The sequence below is a fragment of the Pantherophis guttatus genome, chromosome 3 (genome assembly GCF_059756535.1).
Source record: "Pantherophis guttatus breed Tessera chromosome 3, ASM5975653v1, whole genome shotgun sequence".
Classification (NCBI taxonomy): domain Eukaryota; kingdom Metazoa; phylum Chordata; class Lepidosauria; order Squamata; family Colubridae; genus Pantherophis; species Pantherophis guttatus.
This window is the reverse complement of record NC_142065.1, coordinates 35,844,168-35,866,389: the sequence shown is the minus strand read 5'-3', so window position 1 is coordinate 35,866,389 and position 22,222 is coordinate 35,844,168. Positions and strand designations below refer to the sequence as shown.

Genomic DNA, 22,222 nt, shown 5'->3' with positions numbered 1-22,222 from the left:
CTTTCATGGTTACTATAAAACTAAGAATAAAAGGCCCTTCTCCATTTGTGAAGCAACTATCTAAGAATAAATGGTATGGACATTTGAAATAAATAACTGAGAATATTTTTAATGACTACTTTTCCTTGTCTGTTTTCTTCTCTCAAGCAGCTTTAACTAAACAGGAGAAACTGATACCTCTAAGTTTTTTTCTATAGGAGGATAAACAAAGAAATGCTGTTGCAAGGAGGAAATACTATAGAAAAAAGATTTTAATCCAGGATCATATCCCATTCAAGACGAAGAAGGAACTCACTGTATTTTTTTAGCGTAAGTTTATCTTAGCACAGGACAGCTATGTATTTCTAATCCATCAGTTTCTTATTTCATCCAACCTTCTCATGTCTACCTTTTCTGAATTTTTTCATATTTTTGAAACTTTTCTCCTGACAGAGGAAGAAATCATAGTTTAATTATTTCAACTTATGCTTATGATGTGTTACTTATAAACCACCATTAGAATAGAATAGAATAGAATAGAATAGAATAGAATAGAATAGAATAGAATAGAATAGAATAGAATAGAATAGAATAGAATAGAATAGAATAGAATAGAATAGGCCAAGTGTGATTGGATACACAAGGAATTTGTCTTGGTGCATATGCTTTCAGTGTACATAAAAGAAAAGATACGTTCATCAAGAATCATAAGGTACAACACTTAATGATAGTCGTAGGGTACAAATGATACAAGCAACAAAACTACAGTCATACAGTCATAAGTGTAAGGAGACGGGTGGTGGGAACGATAAAAAGATTAATAGTAATGCAGACTTAGTAAATAGTTTGACAGTGTTGAGGGAATTACTTGTTCAGCAGAGTGATGGCATTCGGGAAAAAACTGTTCTCGTGTCTAGTTGTTCTGGTGTGCAGTGCTCTATAGCGTCGTTTTGAGGGTAGGAGTTGAAACAGTTTATGTCCAGGATTATAATTCATAATGCTGTATTAATATCTATTAGTAGTAGTCTTAAAAGATTTCTTCTATATAAAATGTCAGATCCTATCCTATAGCTTTTTTACATTCAACCCCAGGTTGTGAAAATTGAATGGTATTTAAAATCTAAGTTAAAATTAAATGTTGAAATGTTATATTGATGTCAGAGAGACAGGCCTAGTCAGGAGTCGTCATCAAATAATGAATTAGTCTAGAATCTCTGCAAGCACAAGAGGATGAATCTAGCTTCCCCCTCTTCGCCCCAAGCTGTTGAATCTTATTTATCCTAACCCAAATACAAACCATCAGTCTGAAAAGATTCCTGGGCATAGGCTTCAGCAATAAAATAGCTAGTTGAACTCTTCATGTGTGGACCTGATAGGTCTGACTATTTGAACCTGACAATTAATCACTAGGCTATTAGGTGACTTTTCTAATGAACATCACCAAATTAAATATATTAGGCAGTTTCATACACTACTCTGAAATATAATTTTAAAAAGTGATTTATTATGAGTTTTGCAATCACTGCATTCTAGAATGTTTTGACATGAGCATACTGGTTTTATAAATTAAGACTATAAAATTTTATGCCAAAACCCCCAAATAGCTAGTTCTGGTACATTCAGGTCATGTTTTCATATATTACCACAATCAACAATATGTCACACTTACTTTACAAAATGCAAGCTCATACTTTATGTCTTCATAATCTTGGTCTTCAAGAAAAATATATTTCTTAAGTGTAAATACTAAATAACAATAGCATAATTTTTAAATATACAGGTTATCCTCGTTTAGTAACTGCCTTGGATAGCAACTGTTTGCAGTACAATCAACTGTGATGAAAAAGGTAACTTTGTGACCAATGCCCACATTTGCAACTTCACAGAAGCTCTCTGTCAAATGTTTACCATTATAATCACTAAGTATTAGTGTTGCTCTGTGGCTGTGATTTTTCTTTCCACTCCCTCTTGCAAAGAGGTTATCTAACAAGCTATCTTTCCACAGTACAGCTGTCCTAACCTCATGCTCAGTTCTCTGATCTTAATTAATTAGATCCCTCCCACTGCTGCCTGATACTGACAAGACTCTAATCAGTTTCACACTAAAAAGCTTTTGTTTGCTTCCTAGGCAGCTCCTGCTTACAGCCATAAAAGGACTAAGCAAACAGCAGAAGCTAGCAAATTCCTTTTGATGTGTATTCCCCACTGTGTGCCTGCTTGTTCTCTTGTAATCCCTTCCTCTGCAAAGAAACTACATGCAAACATTAATTCACTTTTTGTTAATTATCCCAGTGATGGGTGAGCATTCATAGAGTGGGGGAGAAAAAAATGGTGTAGGGGGGAAAGACTATAGAGCTTGCTGTCACTCAACTTCCCCTTGAGTTGATATCCAGAAACCTTCCCTATTGTTGGCGCTCACCCAGCTTTTTAGAGTAGTATCCTTCTGATATTGTATTAACAATGGAAAGCTGAAATAAAACTGTAAGTGCAGTCACAGTCATGTGATTTTCATTTAGCGAACACTTTGCTTAATGACTAAAATGTTTAGTGCAGTCACTAAATGAGGACCACCTATACTTTTGCTGTTCAGCGTAGAATTATTGCAGATATTAGAAATTATACTGAATGATCTTTTAAAGCAATCAAAAGCAGAGGGGAGAGAGTCCTAGTACATTTCAGAGAAATAAACAGATGAAGATAGAGAGAGAAGCATTTGCTTTATAAATAATAAGCCAATTAAATCCTTATACATAAATAAGTTTTAATTCTAACTCATCTAAAAATCAGGGATCATATCAGAACAAAAAATGAGTTGAATAAAATGAGTTTATAACTTGTCTGAAATTAATAATTGTCCTCACCTTGATTTGTCTGTTGAAGTCACCACTACAAAATGTTTGCAAAGGTACGCTGAACTTTTTCCAGCAAGGATTTAAATTGTTCTTAATTACCTAAAAATATTGTTTTACATAGTTATAATCAATGTATATTATGAAAGCACATGTTTTCTCATATTTTTATATCTCTCCAAAGGTTGATCACATTTGTCTAAGTCTAAGACAACCACAATGTTATCTTATAGTCTTGCATTTTTTTCTGAAGTAACAATTGTATTCGTTGTAATCCTCCATGCGAGATGGGTGGCATATACCGTATTTCTCGGTCTATAAGTTGCACTTCCCCCCCCACAAAGTGGGTGGAAATGTCTGTGCGTATTATAGAGCGAATATTGCCAAAGCCCACCAGCCCTCATCCTTCGGCCTCTGCCTCCCAGCAATTTGCCTCCTTCCAGCAAACAGCAAACAGCCTGATCAGCTTCAGCACAGCCTGATTTAGCACGAGCAGCTGATTGGCGGTTTGCTTGGTGGCAATAGGTGGTGGCGCCTGGACCGGGCCAAAAATGGGACGCGTTGAGGCTGAAAATGGGGTGCTCAGAGGCCGAAAATGGGGTGCGCGGTGGCGATAGGTGGCAGCGGCGATAGGTGGCAGCAGCGATGGGCAGTGGTGATCCCCGCAGCCTGGAACAGCTGATAGGTGGTATTCCAGGAGGTAGATCCAACTGCCAATCAGGCTGTGCTGAAGCTGACCAGTCTGTTTGCTGTTTGCTGTAAGGAGGCAAACTGCTGGGAGGTAAAGGCAGATTTTCCCCCCTCGTTTTCTTCCCAAAAAGCAAGGTACGTCTTTTGGTCTGGAGCATCTTATGGTGCAAAAAATACGGTAAGTTGAATGAATGAAGGAATAAAACTAAGTTACCATTCCTTAAATTAATAAATTTATTTCATTTCCAAAGTCATATTTAAATACATTTTCAATACGTGCCTCAATTAATATTTCAGTTCCATCATGGATGAAAGTTGAAGTTGGTTAGACCTACAAGATTGCTAGAGCAAGTCTATGAAGCCTTCTTCTATAACAGGGGTGTCAAATTTGTGGCCCGCAGGCTGGATGCATCATGTGCTGGCCATGCCGACCCCCCATTTAGCGAAGGGGGGAAAAGTTGCAATATGTAATGTGATGACGTGTTGTCGTGAGTTTGACACCCCTGTTCTATAATATCCCAATTGACTTGTTTGTTGTTATCCAACAATTAACAAATTGAGTCCAAAAAATTACAGGCAGAAATCTACTTTGCCTCTGAAAAGCTGTTCCTGATGGTCAGTATAGTATGAAGTGAGATAGCAATGAGAGGCATTTCCCAAATCAATGAAAATATCTTTTTATGAGGTAGGAAACTCTGTTTGCACAAAGTGCTTTTTATCTGACCTTTGCAAATAAGAGTTCAGCTTTGCAGCTGAATAATTTTAAAGAGTTGATCTAATGCTTTGGAAATAGCCTGCCCAAAGCAGTCCAAACCTTACCTGGAGTCTATACTGTAGGCACTTACTTTTTTTTTTCTTTTAAAACTGTAGAGACTGCTTGCCTGGAATACTTATAAATCATTTCTAAAGCTTCTTTGCACTTACAGTTTGACTGACACCTATCCTGGCCCTTCCCATAGTCAAGCACTCCTTCTGGCCCTTGCTCTGTCCAAATCAGTGGCCAAGAATCCTTGTCCTCATAATCAAATATTGCACCAAAGAATGCAAGTGAGATAAACAAAGATGGTAGAGGTCACTCTGATCCCCGAAAGGCATTTTATGTAACTTCTGCATGCACCAAGGACTTCTATTCTTCCTTCTCCTTTTTATTGTCACATTTGCAAGAGACTGGAGCTTCAGAATAATAAAACAAGTCTGAAGCTCTGCAGAAACTTTTGAAGGAAGAAATGGTAAATTAGAGAAACCCATTCTACATCATAGGAAAACAAAAATCTGTCCAAATCAAGCCTATTTGCTGAATTTGAAACCCCACCCAACTTCATACATAGACCTGTAATTCCCCATTAATATATAGCAACTCTTGATGAACCAAGATGGAATCGCTGGAAATCTTACCTCTGATCGGTATACAAGCTGCCACTTTCCGCTATCACTCTGTTTATAGAATTCCAAAAATGGGTCGGATTTGCCTAAAAAGTCCTGTATTGGGAAAATAATTTTATACAGATGTAAGAAAAATAAAACATTTCATCTACAACAGTTCATTTAGTGACCATTCAACGTTACAATGGCACTGAAAAAGTAACTTATGACTGTTTTCACACTTTCGACCGCTGTGGCATCCCTATGGTCATGTAATCAAAATTCAGATGCTTGGCAACTGATTCATATTTATGATAGTTTCAGTATCCCGAGGTCATGTGATCATCTTTTGCAACCTCCTGACAAGCAAAGTCAATGGGGAATCCAGATTCACTTAACAGCCATGTTACTAACTTAACAATGGCAGTGATTCACTTAACAACTTTGGCAAGAAAGGCTGTAAAATGGGGCAAAACTCATTTAACAACTGTCTCACTTAGCAACAGAAATGCTGGGCTTAATTGTGGTCATAAGTCAAGTAGTCTTTTGCTTGCTTTCTTGTTTGAAAGAGGAAACGTTAAATATTTTTATATTATTTTGTTCTATTTTGGTTGATCCCACTTAAAACATTAGCTGACTGTAATAACTGAAACATAATTATGATGGCTTTTCAGTCTCTTTAGGGGTTAATTCTTTACAAGGAAACATTTAAGAAAATTAGCCTATATTATGTTTTAGTAGATTCAATGTCCAATTATTTCTTCCTTCATCTGTCTTCTTCCACGTCTTAATTATTCCAATCTATATTTATATAGAGGACATTCAGGTTGCAGTTGTGTATAAAAACTGGTTAGTTATCTACCAGATTCAAGTGGCCATCTGTGAATTCATACATGTATGATCTGCACTTGTCCAGAACAAGGTTTGTTCTTGAGATTTCTGGGAGGAGTAAGAGAGAGAGACATCTCCCTTACTTCCAGTGAATGCCACTGTGGCTTCAAGAGGAACTTCCAAAGGATGGCTTATGTGATGGGACCAGAAGTTACTAAGAGCAGCACTACTGACCCAAAGGTTAAGCCTATAATGTCTCAAAAATGTAAAAGTTGAGCCTATGTAACTACATAATTAAAAAGACTGACATATTCCTAAGGAATACAGAAGCACTGAGACTACTCTAGTAAAATTGATTGGAATAAGGCGTTGTTTATCTAGTTTATAAGCCAGAAAGTCTTCACTATTCTTTTTAAGAAATTCTAAAACTGTGGTCTCATAAAACTGAATGCAAAAATGTGGTCATAGATACTGAACATACAGTGGTACTTTAAAGTTGCAATGTTCAATATTTCGGTACAAATATGACCTCAAACATGAACTGTTCTCCACACAAGTCCTAAAACTAGATAAAGAGAACTATATAAAGATAAGCAACGATTAAGCACCACTGTTATGTGTTTTGCCTCCTAAATATATTGTGAAGTATAAAAAAGAAAGAGAAGGAAAGTGAGGGAACCCCCTAAATGAGACTGAGTTGAACCCTTCTTTAGCTACAGACCAGGATAATGATGAGGGGAGGAGAATACCAGACAGATGGTTTTCCTAGTGAAAAAGATATATAATTCTAAATTATGATAGACCTTTTCCATTATTGCTGTAATATTTAACACTGTTTATCCTGGACATTGAAGATATTGAAGCACCCGGTGTTGATTTTTCTTTGTGCAGGTGCAGTGAAAGGAATCTTGGCAGAGTTACATGCCACTATTCCTCAAAAGACAGAATCTTATTTGGCAGTGTAATGTTAACTGTGGATTCAAGAGTACTGTCACATATTAAGTTGCTGTTTCATCATACAAAAAGTCCCTGCAAAAAGTATTTGGCTTAGTTGCTGTTTGTTAACTGGAAGTCTACAGAAGGAAGCTACCTCACGACAGAGGCACTATGGTACCAGACATGTAATATATGTGCCCTCTGAATCCAGTGTCCACTTTGCCTTAGTTACTTAGGGAAGGAAAACTGAGCTGGAAGTAGCCAAGGACTCCTGGGAGTGCCTTTTGTCCATGCTGCTGACAATGTCCTGTACCAGATAAAGGGAAGGATACTTTCCTGCTATCTAGCATAAAATATTGATCTGTATAAGACAGCAGCATGGAAGGAGGCCTCCTTTATTAAAACACTAATAGGATTGGGGTAATATATAGTAGAAGTACTGCACACAAGCTTAAACATCAGGTCTAGGCCTATTGTCTCATTTCCATTTTCAAAAAATGAGGCATTGATTGCCTTCTTTGAAAATAAGTAGAAAATGGAAAAATAGGGGCTTGTTTCCAACTTTCACCACTGGTGAGTCAGTTCTAAAATAAGTGATTCTGACTCAGTAAATTCTGGAGGTTCATTCCTGGGTAGACGTGTAGACTCAGGTGAAGATTGAAGCTTTTGGATTAAAGTAATTTCAAAATTAGAACATGACTGAACTATTAGAAGTTTTTTTTTTTTCACCTCTTTTTACCTTTTTGTCTAAATTCCGAGCTTCAACATCAATAGAAACAACTCTGGTATCTTTAATCTCTTCTGCACAAATCTGCAGGTTGAAGGAAATGTTGTTTTAGTAATCTTGGAAGACGCCTTATTATTGTAGAATATTTATTTAAAAATTAGTTTGATAACAAAAATTACAAACCAAACAATGGATACGTATTAGCTTAACTAAAGGAAAAAATGCTTGAGATACATTAAACCCTAGAAGAAACAGATGTGTAACTTAATTCATATATTCACAACAAATTATAACTTGAGTTTTCCTTTTACCGTAATAATGCCTTTTCCTGCAGGCTTTCCTTTCTTCAACATTAAAGGCTGAACAAGTATTTTACTTGATACAATCTAAAATATAAATTGCATACATTATTCAAATTATACAAGAAAAAAAATATGAAAATGTGTCTTACAATTATTTATATTGTAAAAATCTGAACTTCATTAATCTTTCAGAAGAAAAGATTACACTGCATGGTTATTTTATAAAAAAGCACTGATTCCTTTCAACAAGAATAACAAAACAGAAGAAAGAACAGTAATTCGCTATCTCTTTTCTTAACTTAAAACTTCTGTATATTAGAATCTCCTTTTATTTATTCACTACCAACAAAAAAAATAAAAAAAATCTAAACTTTTACTTAACATTTTATATAGTAGTGATCATAGCTGTTTACCATACCTGACCCAGGGTACATTCAGCTCCTCCAAGGTAATCATCATCACTTAAGTCATATGACTTATTATCAATATCATATATACCAAATTTCAGCTTCTGAACTTTCTCAAAATAATAATCAATTAGCAGCTTTTTTGAAAATTGAGGATTCTGGCAATTTTTTATTTTTTCAGTTCGATCCAACTATGACAACAAAAAAGAAAAAGGGTCGCTAAACACACAATGCAGTGTGAACAAAATAGATTTATAGATAGCAAATGAAACAAACGAAATATTCAAAAGATACGATATTTATGTAGTTACTTACCAGGCGCATTTAAATTATATTAAAGTAACCAAAATATCTTTACAATGTCCAAGGCATGTGACAACTTTTGAGCACCCCTAACATTTGGAAATTGGAAGTTGAAAAATTTGACACGCCCTAATATAACATTCCCCTGGGCTTTATTTAACTTAGGGAGATCAGTAGTGTGAGGCAAGTTGATATCCAAGGAAGCATGTCTGGGGTTTTTTTCTGAGCAAAATATTCAGAAAAACATGATGCTCAATTAGAAAGCATAACTCACTAGTAACACTGAATATTGTGGATTTTTCTACACCTCTCACCTCAAACTTTTAATCTATTTCCATTTTAACTGAAATCAAATTAACAGAATTATGTGTAACTATATTGGCCCATTATAAAAATTTATGCTATAGAAACAGAAATGTTTTGAATAGGACCAATTTGTGATTGAACAAAGCGTTGAGTTTTCCTATTCTATTTCAAGGTAAAAAAGGTAAAGGAGTCCCTGCGGATTTTACTCCACTGACTATAGGGGATGTTGCTTATCTCTGTTTCAAGGCCACTGAGCTAGTGTTGTCTGAGGACATTTCTGTGGCCAGGATGATATCACGGAACGCTGTTACCTTTCCACTGAAGTGGTACCTATTTATCTACTCAAATTTGCATGCTTTCAAACTGCTAGGTTGGCAGGAGCTGGGGTGAGGATGGGAGCTCACCCCATCACATGGCACTTGGGTCTCAAACCTGGGGTGCTGGCTTTCCAGCTGACAAGTCCAGCGTTTTAGGCCCAGGTGAGCCTCCACGCTGCCCCATTCTATTTCAAACAATATATTAAATAAACCACATATTCATATGTGTATGAATGAAAAAGAAAGAAAAAGAAAAAACATAGTCTTTGAGATATTGTGTCCAGTATTTTTCCACATAATGCTGAGAAAGGTAAAAGGAAAGCAAAAAATTATACAATGAGCAGCAAAGTGAATGGAGTCTATTAAAACTATAGTTAGGTTTGGGAAGATCTAAAGAGCCTGGCTGGGGCCAGATCATCCTGGAGAAGGTTTGTCTATGTAATCACTAAAAATAAAGTTATTGAAACATGTTATAGCCAAAAATTGCTTCAAATAATTAGAAGGAATAAATAAAATGCAATAATAATATTTTAAATATTACAAAGAAAATGTATCTGCAGACAGATAAAAACCACTATGTAAGGAATCCAAAAAACTGAGTAAGAATTCCTTTCTCAATGCAGTCTATTTCTTTTTCCCATCTCAAACTATTCAATAACAAGGAGCAAAATTATTTAACAATAAATACATTTTAAAATAGAAAGGGATATATTAAATAACTAAACATTGAATGTACTAATAAAACTCATTTTGGGATAATTTAATTGTGTTTATGGTTGTTTATGGGGACTGAAATTTAATGCATTTACCACCAAATTTGTCAAAAATAATTCCTTGCAATTGTTCCACTGAAGTTAATTTAATCATACTTAAAACCAATCTCTATTAACAGGCTTTCCCAAATCTGGTAAATTTATTACCATCAAAAATTTCTTACTTCAGTCCACTGATCACCACCAATATTTTGAAGCAAGACACACAGAGGATCAGATTTTGAGCCAACATCTTTATCAATCAGGTTGTCACAGGATATGGACAGTTCCACCTTGGTCACGCACTGAGCCATCTATAAACAGATTGGAGAAAAAAAAAGAATACTCATTAAAGGATAAATTCAGTGTACAATGCATATGGAATCTGGATTGATTTATATAGAGGACAGGAAGGCCTGGAGGAACGTTGTCCATGGGGTCACGATGGGTCAGACACAACTTCGCATCTAACAACAAACACAAATTGGTTTCCTATTGTTGCTATTCTTTTGGCATTTAAACCAATCAAAGAATGGAACACAAATGTTAAAAAAACTGAATAAATTTGGCTGAATACCAATCCTTATGTACAGCCAAGTCTTTTTCATCAAAACGTATTTATAGTATTATGAAAATAACCATACAGCAACCATATTTAGCAAGATAAATATGTATTTAAACAGGCAGATACCTAATCTGTTGTTTAATATTGTTTTTATATATTGTTATAAAACAATACAAAACAGTAGATTCCACTTGTTTTTACTTTTTTTAAAGTCATAGAAAGTGGTAAAAGTTCAGAGAACTTAACTCTTAAGTTTTTCTTCCTAATGTAAATAATTTCAAAAGCAAAAAAGGACTAAATGATAGCAACCATGTCAGCAATCCCATATAACACCAAAAGAAAAAAAAAATCATTACTGCAGAGTGCCAAATATATAATCATATCAACAATGAATGAAATGTTATAATCTATTCAGTTTCTGTTGTTACAGTTCTCTCACTCCACTCCCAAATTCTCAAAATACTGATACCACATCAGTTTCAGCCACATTAGACCAAGTATATCAATATAAAGCCATCTGCTTCTTGAATACACGGGACACATAAAATAGAAATGCAAGTATGTTTTGGCTACATTGAGTCCTAAATCTGAACAACCACAGAAAGCACAATATGAAACAGTTTCTGCATACTTAAAAAATAAATAGAAATTTCAGCTATTCAAATATTAATATATACAGCTAAATATTTTTTTCAGTTTTTTCGGACAACAGTCGTCTCCAAATAAAAACTATGTAACACATTGTCACATGTGTTCTATTGGTGACATTTCAATAGTTTTTTACAATAGCCTTACATTGATGAATAACTGAAAAAAACTATTTCAAAAGTTAAAATAGTTTATCGCTTACTTTGAAAAGACATTTAATTTTAAAAATCCTATGACTAGATAATTGTGCACCCCCAATGTCTAATACAATATTAGATAATAGCAAAAACCAAAGAATTGAGAAGTTAACTGACTTGATACTTGAAAACTATTGCAAACATCCCATTCCTCTCAAACACAAGAAAAAAATTTAAGCCAATGAATTGCAAACCACACTTACATGCACACAGTGGGACATGTGAACACTTAACTGCTTTATGTAATTCTCAAAACACAGTGTGGAAGGTAAACTTTAATATCAACCAGCTTATATAAGACAGCCTGCACTAACATGCTAACAATACTTCGTACTAGAATGAAGAAAAAATATTTGTTTTTTTAGGGACTGCCAAATCATATTGCAGTGGAAGTCAGAACAAAGAGACACCCTATCAGATCCAGAAATTTAAAATTCAGCAGTTTAAGATTTAGCCATACAAATTAAAAGCTCATTCTTTTAATGTATGGTTTCCCGCTATAGTTCTATCAGTCAGCCTGCTCTGCCACTTTGCTCCATTTTATTTTTTTCAACATTTCATTGGATGGTAGTTTACTAATCCATTGCCAATTTTAAACTATGATATTTGGCTATTCTGTCCTTCTTACACTTTTTTCAATTGTTTCCCCTTTTCTCCCAATCCTCTTCTCTCTAATCATTCTCTTTGACTTTTGCTTTGAGTTCATTACCTATTTCTGTCCTACCTTCTTTCCCATGTGACTGCTGATTATAAGCAATTCATACAACAGGCATTTTTGTCACACTGGAAGCTACCATTGTTAGTGGTGCTTGCTGCTTATATAAGTAGAACCAGACTGACTCTAAGAAGACAGTAGGACTTTTTACTTAACACTTAGGAATAGTTAGCATCTAGGGCAGTTCAACCTGTTTTTTCCCATGGTTTTTCTCTTGTATCACTATCAACTGACTTTTGGATGTTATTCACTAAAAGTGGATATGGATCCCACTCCATATCCACAGAGTGGAATGGATCCCACTCCCTCTGTTAGCTAAAGCCTTCTCAATTGCACAGTCAACAACAAATAACAAGACAGGAACCAAAAGTGGGGGAAAAAATGCAATGTGCAGAACAACCCAAATGCCAACTGGAAGAATAGTAGAGTGGATCATGCTGTGCTCTCAGGGAACACTAATCATTTCCTTTAAAGTAGAGTAGCACGTTAAAGTAAGGGAAAGCAATGCCACATCAACCCACTCTGGGGGCACAGCAAGGTCACGTTATATGGACAAGATTAAGGACAGCGTACTCTTATGCAAGGTCCAGTCAAGGATGGAGGTACAGTTACTTGGTACATCTGCCCCTAGACTTAGTTCCCTAGCATCCCCATATAAGACACCACTGCATTCATAATCTGTGACATTTTGACTGTAACCAAGCTAGTATTTCTATAAAGAAATTCAATTGTCAGCATTTCTTGCTGCAGGCTTTGTTTCCTGAGCAACTATAATGTCCATGAACATTCTATGCTGAATCAGTTTATTACCAAAAGCTTTGCTGCCACAAACATGACGTAATTCAGATCAAACCAGATAAACATTAATTTGTGACTGTAATTGTCAGACATGCAAATATGGAAAAGATTAAAAAAGGAAAGGAGTCAGTGTAATATACCTAACTTCCATAACTAAAACAAGCACTGTTGTTATTTAGTACTGAGTAACAAATTTCTAACAATGGAGTCCTTGTTGCTCTTTGAGCTTTGGTTGTTTGCTTGTAGATGTTTCATTACTATATCTTCCGTACTAGAAGGGAGTGGGGTTTACTCTCCTTTCTAGCACTGAAGATGTTTACCCTACAGTAGTGTGGTAACATTATCAAGTCCATGATTATTGTTTCTTGCAACGGAACTTGCTACATATCGGGAATGGAGGAAGCTATAACATTAATAGGGATGATACTTGAAAATGAGAAAAAGAAAAGCAAAGACCAGGCAGGATGCTAAAGGTGAAAGGAACAGGGAGTAAGATAAGGGAGGCATTGAAGAAGCAGAAAACACAATAATTAGCGCTGACTTTTCATTTGAAAGGATCCTTTCATTGCTCTCCCACCTCATCTATATAGATGGGTTTACCTGCAATTGCAGTGCTGCTGACTTGACACTGATATTTAATTTGCAGCACTATTTGTCCAAGAGCTACTTTAAGAGAATACAAGAAATTAAAACATTCATACTAAATCACCTGGTAGTTTTGTCGAAGTGATCCTTGCAAGTGCCCAAAGCTACAGACATCATGGTAAGCCCTACAAAATGTGTATACTTCTGTATCTTACTATGTATATATCTGGACCATGAGAAAACCCAAATATTAGATGGAATATTGTTCTAAATGGTTATAAAATGGCATGTTTAAAAAAAGTGAAAACTCAGCAAAGTTTGACTTCTGGTGGCTGCATAGACACCCAAATGTAATTTTCTTTGGTAACTGTGCAGAAGTGGCTTGCCACTGCCTTCTGGGAAATTTGCTCAATTTCTTAGGCTAGTCCCAGGGTTTTCTGGTAGTGTTCCATTCAAGTGTTAATCAGTACTGGGTTATTGAGGGTTTTTTTTTCCCGTTCAGGTAATATCAGCTAGATGGTATATTAAGTTATTCTGTAGATCTCAAAGCCGAATGGCTCAACTTAGATTTTACAGTATTTACATTTCTAAGAAAATGTCCTGCACTTCCTGATGGGAATAGACTGAGTGATGTTTTGCCTCTTATTACTCATGTTGAACTAGCCGGTTAAAATACGTGCCACCATCCTTTCAGGACACTTATGCCTTTGGGATCACCAATACTGCCAGCTACTCCTATTTTGATTTTAAGGGATGGGAAGGGAAGGGAGATGTATATTTAAGCTTCTAATGGGCCCACCCTTACCAAAATGTTTTTCATTTACCCTAAACCTTTCTAGATGTAATCCAAGACACTCGAAGAGCAGTTCAAGATATTATGAAAAACTCAAGTTGAAAAAGAGTATGCTAATCAGAATATGTAATAGTACTCCAAGAGAGATTTAAGTAAATGAGTAAGTAAATGAGAAGCTGTTTTGGTCTGACTACTATATATGTAAACTGCAAACAGTATATACAGAAAAGTAAAGAAACATAAAAGCCTGCATGAAGTTATGCGATTTTACACATTTCATGACCAAGAGGGATTTACTCTGGATGTTTGAAGAGTTTACACTCATGGCAGTTAAAAATTACTGGCGTCTAAAAGCTATTTCATCATCATCAGCCATTCAGTTGTGTCAAACCCACCCAGCCACTTTATGGATCAGCGTTCTCCATCCCCTCTGACTCGCATCACCTCCTTCAAATCTGCCATGGCCATCCCCAAAGCTATTTACATATGACTTATATGATTCAAATAGTTCAAAATAAGTTCCCTAAGCTACGCATTCATGGAATCTTACTGGTGTGTATACACATTAATTCATGAAGACTGACATACATGTAACCTTCAGGTGACTTACAGTAAAAAAAAATCAAAATTTGGAAGACATCTCATCTTCTCTTTTGCTATAACCTCATGCTTTGTGTGCATGATCATCACTACAAGCATTAACAGCATCTCAATTTGTATCTATACCTTGACCATAATGAAACCCAGAATTCCCATCATAAGTCATAATAGTGATTATGGCATCCAAAGCATCCAATAGGACTGAGCCTATTTTTAAAACTTTTGCAGTGGTCATTAATGAATCAATGGTTCCCGAGTGTGCTTTGCTGCAAACCGGCCAAAAAGGCCAAAACTGGAAAGCAGCATCATGAATCAGTCACATGACCATGGAGCACTACAACCAGCCACAAAATTGAAGTTAGTTGCCAAGAGTCCAAAACATGGAGTGGGTGTGTGCAACCATCAGAACTCCAGAACTAGATCATAATTAGCTTTTTTTTGGGGGGGGGGGTTTCCAAAATAACTTTGAATGGCCACTAAGCAATCGGTAATTAAGGAAGAACTACCTCTATTTATGTAAATATATAATGCTTAATGGGACCCCTAAGTGTGTGAGCAACTGGAGCATCACAGCCAATCCTACACCTATCTGTAAAAAAAATTCCTACTGCATCCAGGATCTCTCAGGTAAAAATGCACAGATGTTATGACCTAGGCTTCCCGAGTCAATAAAACACACGAGTAGTCCCAAAAACCTTTTTTATTGCTACAGCTGTGAATTATGTTCATTCACAGCTGAGTCCCAATTAGTTGGGATAATCACCAACTTTATCTACCTTGACACTCTGCCAAAGACCTATTTGGCAAAGCCATATGGATTCCAGAATCAAACAGGGATGCCAACTGGGAACAGAATTAACGATGTTGCTTTCCTGCAAAGTACCCACGTGCCTTTGCTCCTTTTAAGCCTTATGGGAGGGGCCAATCATCTCCAGGCCTTACTCCCAAGTCGTCCCTTTTGTTTTAACTGTTCGTGCCTTCTGTCAGCTCTATGCATGGCTCCTCCTGGTCCTCTGCCTCTCTGCTGTCTGACTCTGGAGGGTCCAGAATCCGCGCATCACTTCCAGATGGCCCTGGCCCCATCCCTCATCCAGGCCTTCCCCAGACTCCAGGACTGGCCCATGTTCCTCCCCAGCCTCCTCACTGTCTGACTCCGCTGCCAGCTCCGCAGGCTGCTGGCGGACCACAACAACAGAATTGTATCTTAAATCCTTTCATTTACTTTTATTAATTTTTTTTGCTGCCCATCTCCTCTATACCTCACTCCTCACTACCATGCTATCCTGTTAAAACTCTCAATTGTGCTTTCAAAAAAAAGACACATAAACTAGAACATACTACTACTATACTACAGGAATATTACATATTGTTTCCCAGAAATATGGAGATAAGAACAAACTAGTTCTTGTGGAGGACATAACATGTTCAGCCACAGCACCCTCCCAATAATCCAGGGCAAAACATTAGGATTTTATTTTATTTTATTTATATGTTTAGGAATTCAATGGGGACAAAATATGTGTATAGAAAATATTTGAACCAGAAAAAAATGGCTGTAATCTTTTAGATTGGGTACTCCATTGCCAAGTCACAATTACATTAATATTCTGCTTTCTCAATAGTTTTCTAGGGATAATCATCATTTGGATCATTTGCATGATTAGTATACACATCCCTGTAGTTGATATTGCTTATAATTATAGTCATGGTTGTAGCTTCATCAATTATATACGGAAACACAGAGCAGACTACTTGGTGCTCCAAAACAATTATGCAAAATAATCTGGTGTTTCAGTTGTAACATGGATTTAGAACAGGGTTTTGTTTTCTTTTAATATTAAACCTTTTTAAGATAGTAGGTTGCCAGCTGGTCAGTCCTTCCTTCCTTCTCTTTTGATATGCTCTACAGTACTATGTTGGGAGGTCTTGTGTGAATGGAAGATAATTTCAAATATTTGAAGAGATATTCCCTATAAGTAATAGATTAGTAGGTAGGGTCAAATGCTGAGCTAAAAACATTCTTGTGAATAAAATGATTCTATTTTACAGTGGAATAAGGACACAAAGAGAAGTTTTCTGATCAATAATTTAAAAACTAATTCTTATATTTAAGAACATCAGTACTTCCCATAATTATGTTTCTAGTCAGGGTTTAGTTATATATAAATATGGTAATGTTAGTATATTACTTGACCTCAGAAATGGTGATATTTTCTGAAATAAGTGCATTGCTTCCAAAATGAATTTGTTAACAAATCCATGGTAATTCCTTCTCATCTGTTATGCATGATATTTATTAATCAAAAGTTTCATTGTCTTTATTCAACTTTATTTGAATTTTTAAAAAAGATTTTGGTTTATATACAAAACGTATTTCCTGTATTGCATTTATTTTCCAAAATTAAACAGCAGGAAAGGCATAGTCATTCTGAGTTTCCTATGCATTCATGCATCACCAGAATATAAGATCTATCAATGACACATTACCCACATTGTCATAACAGTGAAAACGCTTATAGAACAAGTAAAGATCTCAAGATGTTTCAATTCATACTTTTATTTTACAGAAATGTGTGTCTTTAAACAAATTTCCAGTCTGTGAGGTGCATAATATAGGGACAGCTGCTTTATTTAGCAAAACACAGCACTATTGTAGATTCTCTCCATTATATCTGAATGTAACTGCCATGAAATAAGTAACTTCCAATTAAATTTAGAACAGATGTATTGTTGGATTTCTCAAGCCTTTCCTTAAGCCTACTGTATGTCCTTTTAGATCAGCCAGGTTAACTAGGTGCTGCCACCTGCTGGGCATCCTACAATTAATATTTCTTACTAAACTGCTTACTTTTCTCAATTCTAATTCTCAATTACATTTCCAAAAATGACCAGTTCTACATGTCATATGATTAGTTCAGCAAATCTAATTAAGTCTTTTCACAATGAATTTAATATTTTGGAAAATATTAATATTTAATAACTTTGGAATGAATTTTAATTTGTCTAGCTGCATTACTAATATATAGTAACATGAAGGGTAAATTTTCACTGTGCTCTTACATGGGGTGTGTGTGTGTGTGTGTGTGTGTAATTTCAATTGAAGCCAGCAATATCCTTCACTCGCTTGGTATTGGAGAGACTGGCTGAGCCAGGGGGAGGAGTCAAGCAGAGAATTAGCCTAGAATTGTTACACAGGCACAAGAATGGAAGTTCAATCTTCCTCACACACACAAACGAATGCTGTTGAATCTTATGTAGTCTGATTCAGGTGCAGACTGCAAGTCGAGGAAAATACCTGTGAAATAGCCATGAGCAATAAAATAGCTTATTGAACTCTTCACATGTGGATCTGATTCTTTGCACCTAATATTTGGTTACATTTATGTGTTCTAGTTGTACACACATTTGAAAGATAGTTTTTACATAGGATACTGTTATTCTTCTGATCTTTCAAACTTTTTTTTATTTTGTTATTTCCAAACATGTATAGGACAAGTATGGAACATATTACATGTCTACATGTTACATATGTAGTTCTATGATTAATCCATAGTTTAGTAATTAATTTTAATATAATTAAATTTTTGTAATTAGTATGTACGTATGTAATTACGTATCTCCAAAAGAATGAGGCAGGGAAGCTACTAAGAAGATACTCCTTGTATAAAACTATTCTACATAAAATATATTAATATACATAGCTATAATTCCATTTTTATTATCTATAAACATTTAACTAGTTTTCTATATTGGAGATAAGTCTTCAGTTAAAAATAAATGTGTATTACTATATTAATTAAATTTAGTAAATGATATTGTTAATTATGCAATCTTTGTAATTTAACTGAGGATCTTGACTGCAACCAAATGTTAGCCATTTATCTTGGCATTATTTTGGAGTAATAAAACCTAAAGCTTGCACCAAATATATGCATATCTCAGCTGAGTTTGGGAGGAAACAGGTTTATTTCAGTAAGTCAACTATAATGCTTTTGCAATATTCCAAAACTCATCGATTGTAAATTTACTCAAGATTTTTATTCTTTACAAACAAGGAATGCAGCAGTATACTAGAATGAGTGCAACAAAATTGAGAACTGAAAACAGTATTAACATTATGAAATTGTCATCAACAATATTACACAGAGAATACCCTCATTTTATTGAACATATATGCCAATGGGGTCCAAAGACATGTATCTAATCCACACCTTCACTGAATGGAACAAATGAAGCTTTACAACTTTGAATTTCCAATAATAACTGTTCAATAGCTGAAGCCAAAATATCTGGTATTATTTCTGGCTTATATTTCTTCCCACCTAGGAAATTAAACTGGATCGCCCTTAATATCTCATTTTAAACAAACTAGTAAATATATTTTCTAAAATAAAATAAATGAAAGCTACTCATTGAATTGTGGATAAAGTGGAATACAGAACCTAAAGATACAATACAGCTACTGTAATATTTTTTTCCTGGGACAAACTCAGAACTGTTTGATAAGGTTTCCCTTGTTATGACACCATAGCTCTAGGTTAAATAATAAATATCACCTGTGAAAAGTGTCAAAGAAAAAAAGCTACCTTCCCTGAGATGATGAATATTCATTCACTATGAAAAACCTGCATATATTGAATATGCATTTTCTGCGTATTTGAGAATTATGTCCATTTTTCTCTATCCAAATCTCCTGCAATAAAAGTGCTTATACTCAAGGCTATGGTTTCCCCAGTTGCAAAGTATGGCTGTGAAAGTTGGGACCATAAGGAAGGCTGAGCATCAAAAAATTGAGGCCTTTGGACTATGATGCTGGAGAAGACTCCTGCGAGTCCCTTGGACTGCAAGGCAATCAAACCAGTCAGTCCTAGTGATCAACCCTGACTGCTCTTTAGAAGGCCAGATCCTGAAGATGAAACTGAAATACTTTGGCCTCTTAATGAGAAAGAAGGACTCACTGGAGAAAAGCCTAATGCTGGGAACGATTGAGGGCAAAAGAAGAAACGGATGGCAGAAAATGAGGTGGCTGGATGGAGTCACTGAAGCAGTCAGCATGAGCTTAAATGGACTCCGGGGGATGGTAGAGGACAGGAAGGCCTGGAGGAAAGTTGTCCATGGGGTTGCGATGGGTCGGACACGACTTCACAACAACAACAATCTCCTGTAACAGTATGTTATATTTTGCAAAGCATGTATAAAAAAATAGCCTTAAAAAATATAAATAGGACATCACCAAAATAAAAGTTCTCGATAAGAGAGCTATTTTGCATTTTAATGTTCCTAAAAAAAGTTTATAAACTGAGCACACAATTATAATATATATTGGAACACATACTTTTGCATCAGACAAGATATTTTGCACTCCATTAAGATTATCACCAAAGAATGCTTTCTATACATATTCTACTTGAGAAATATATTCGATAAACATCAATATGTTGTTTGTGGGTGTCAATGACATCTTCAGTTTCCACTTGTGAAGGTGAGTATATCCATTTCCATTGATTCTGAAGAAAATAATTTCTGCTCAATTTAGATTTATGTTGAATGTTTATCATTTAAAAGCTCAAAAAATATTACCTAGGCTAGTAGTGGCGAACCTATGGCACATGTGCCAGAGGTGGCATGAAGAGCCCTCTCTGTGGGCATGTGCACCGTCGCCTCAACTCTGTTTTGGCTCTCTGCTGCGCATGCGCTTCCCGCTGGCCAGCTGGTCTTCGGGTCTCTGCCACACACACTCATGGCATGTACACATGTGCGGGGTGCATGTGCTGTGCTCGCGGGCACATGCTCAGGCCGTGCATGCACCCACACCTTGCAATTAGGGCGCGCATGCACAATTTGGGCACTCAGTGCCAAAAAGGTTCGCCATCACTGACCTAGGCTCATCTAACTAAAAAAAAAAAAAAATCAAAGCCAGCATGTATTTTTAGCATATTTTCCACAAATTGTGGTTCATTTTTAGCTGTTTTCTCTGTAGTCGTATTTCAAATACCACAACATATTCTATTTTAGAGATAACACCTGTAGTACAAGTAGTCCTTGACTTACAACAGTTCATTTAGTGACTATTCAAAATTACATCACTAAAATAAGTGACTTATGACCATTTTTCACATGACTGTTGCAGCACCCCCAAGGTCACATGTTCAAAATTCAAACAATTGGCAACTGACTCATACTTATGATAGTCGCAGTGTCCTGGGATCATGTGATCCCCTTTTGCGATTTTCTGACCAACAGTCAATGGGTAAACCAGATTCACTTAACAAATGTCACTAACTACTGCAGTGATTCACTTAAGAACTGTGGCAACGAAGGTCGTAAAATGATGCAAAACTCACTTAACAACATACATTTTGGGCTCAGTTGTGGTCATACGGTGAGGACTACCTGTATTTCATCATTCTTATCTGAATAATAATTGACATTTCTTTAAAAAAAACGCTCACCTGACAATTACTTGGTGGACAAGAAACAATATTTTAGATGTCCTTCTAAACAGTTTGTGGTTGGGATAGAAAGCTGCCACTAAAGGCAACACAAGGTAAATCTATATGTACTTAAGAAAGTATGCTTGCTACTTAGAGGTAGGGTAAACCTGAAGAATACAGAAGTAAAGGAAATCTGAAACACTTATATGAAAGTAAAGGAAACATTTTTATTTTTTTCAGATGCAAGACAAATGCAAGTTAATGTGTCTGCCCAATACAGATAAAAGTATTGGGTAATTTCTCAGAAGATGTAACACACAGTTGGCATATATTAATTTTGTGAAAGGTTTGCAAAAGTAATTGTTGATGAGTTGCATTAGCTCAGGTCAATCAGTTTGTTCTTTGTGAGTTAAATTCTAAATGATTTTCCCTAAGCAAGTACAAAATTAAAATGCCATTATTCTTAGCATGTTGTTGCGTAGCTTTGCAATAATTTTACTGGATATGTATGAATTGCAATGTATTACTTTTGTTGACCAAATTACGACAACTCAGTGGTTGAACAATTTCATTACAGTATCAATAAAACTACATAACTGATTTGATTAATGCACATTTATGCATTATGATTATAAAAGTTAATGGAAAGTTATACACATAGCTCTACATACAGCCATAGAAAATATAAAGAGCAAGTGGTTACACCTAAGAGTTTTATTTAAAAATGTTTCCACTTGCCAAAACATAAATCTTTGTGGACTGGCAGAATGTCTCAGGGGACTAGAGTGTATGCAGCAGGCAATGGCTGTTTTGTAGCTGGTCATGACAAAATCTTTTGTGAATGTGTAAATTTCTCACCTTTTCTCAGTACATTTACATCATCTCTTTCATTGTGTCCACTGCCTGTCTATTCAACATTTTGTTGGGGGCAAAATAATATGTCAACGAATATTGTCTTTGATTTTGAGCCACGGTGGCACAGTAGTTACAATGCAGTACTGCAGGCTTCCTCTGCTGACTGCCAGCTGCCTGCAATTTGCCAGTTCGAATCTCACCAGGCTCAAGGCTGTCTCAGCATTCCATCCTTCCGAGGTCAGTAAAATGATTGTTGGGGGAAATATGCAGA

General features: G+C 35.8%; 1 protein-coding gene across 6 annotated transcripts in view; it reads right to left on the bottom strand.

Annotated features, from left to right (window-relative positions):
* CPNE1 (copine 1) overlaps positions 1 to 22,222 on the bottom strand; it is a 55,551-nt gene that overhangs the window by 14,154 nt on the left and 19,175 nt on the right. For all 6 annotated transcript variants that reach the window (XM_034414121.2, XM_087889271.1, XM_087889269.1 and 3 more), the window contains 6 exons: positions 9,947 to 10,075; positions 8,095 to 8,274; positions 7,686 to 7,760; positions 7,387 to 7,458; positions 4,914 to 4,997; positions 2,841 to 2,930 (listed from right to left, as the gene is read on the bottom strand). In XM_034414121.2, coding sequence (XP_034270012.1) covers positions 2,841 to 2,930; positions 4,914 to 4,997; positions 7,387 to 7,458; positions 7,686 to 7,760; positions 8,095 to 8,274; positions 9,947 to 10,075 — 630 coding nt within the window. The remainder of the gene's footprint in view (positions 1 to 2,840; positions 2,931 to 4,913; positions 4,998 to 7,386; positions 7,459 to 7,685; positions 7,761 to 8,094; positions 8,275 to 9,946; positions 10,076 to 22,222) is intronic.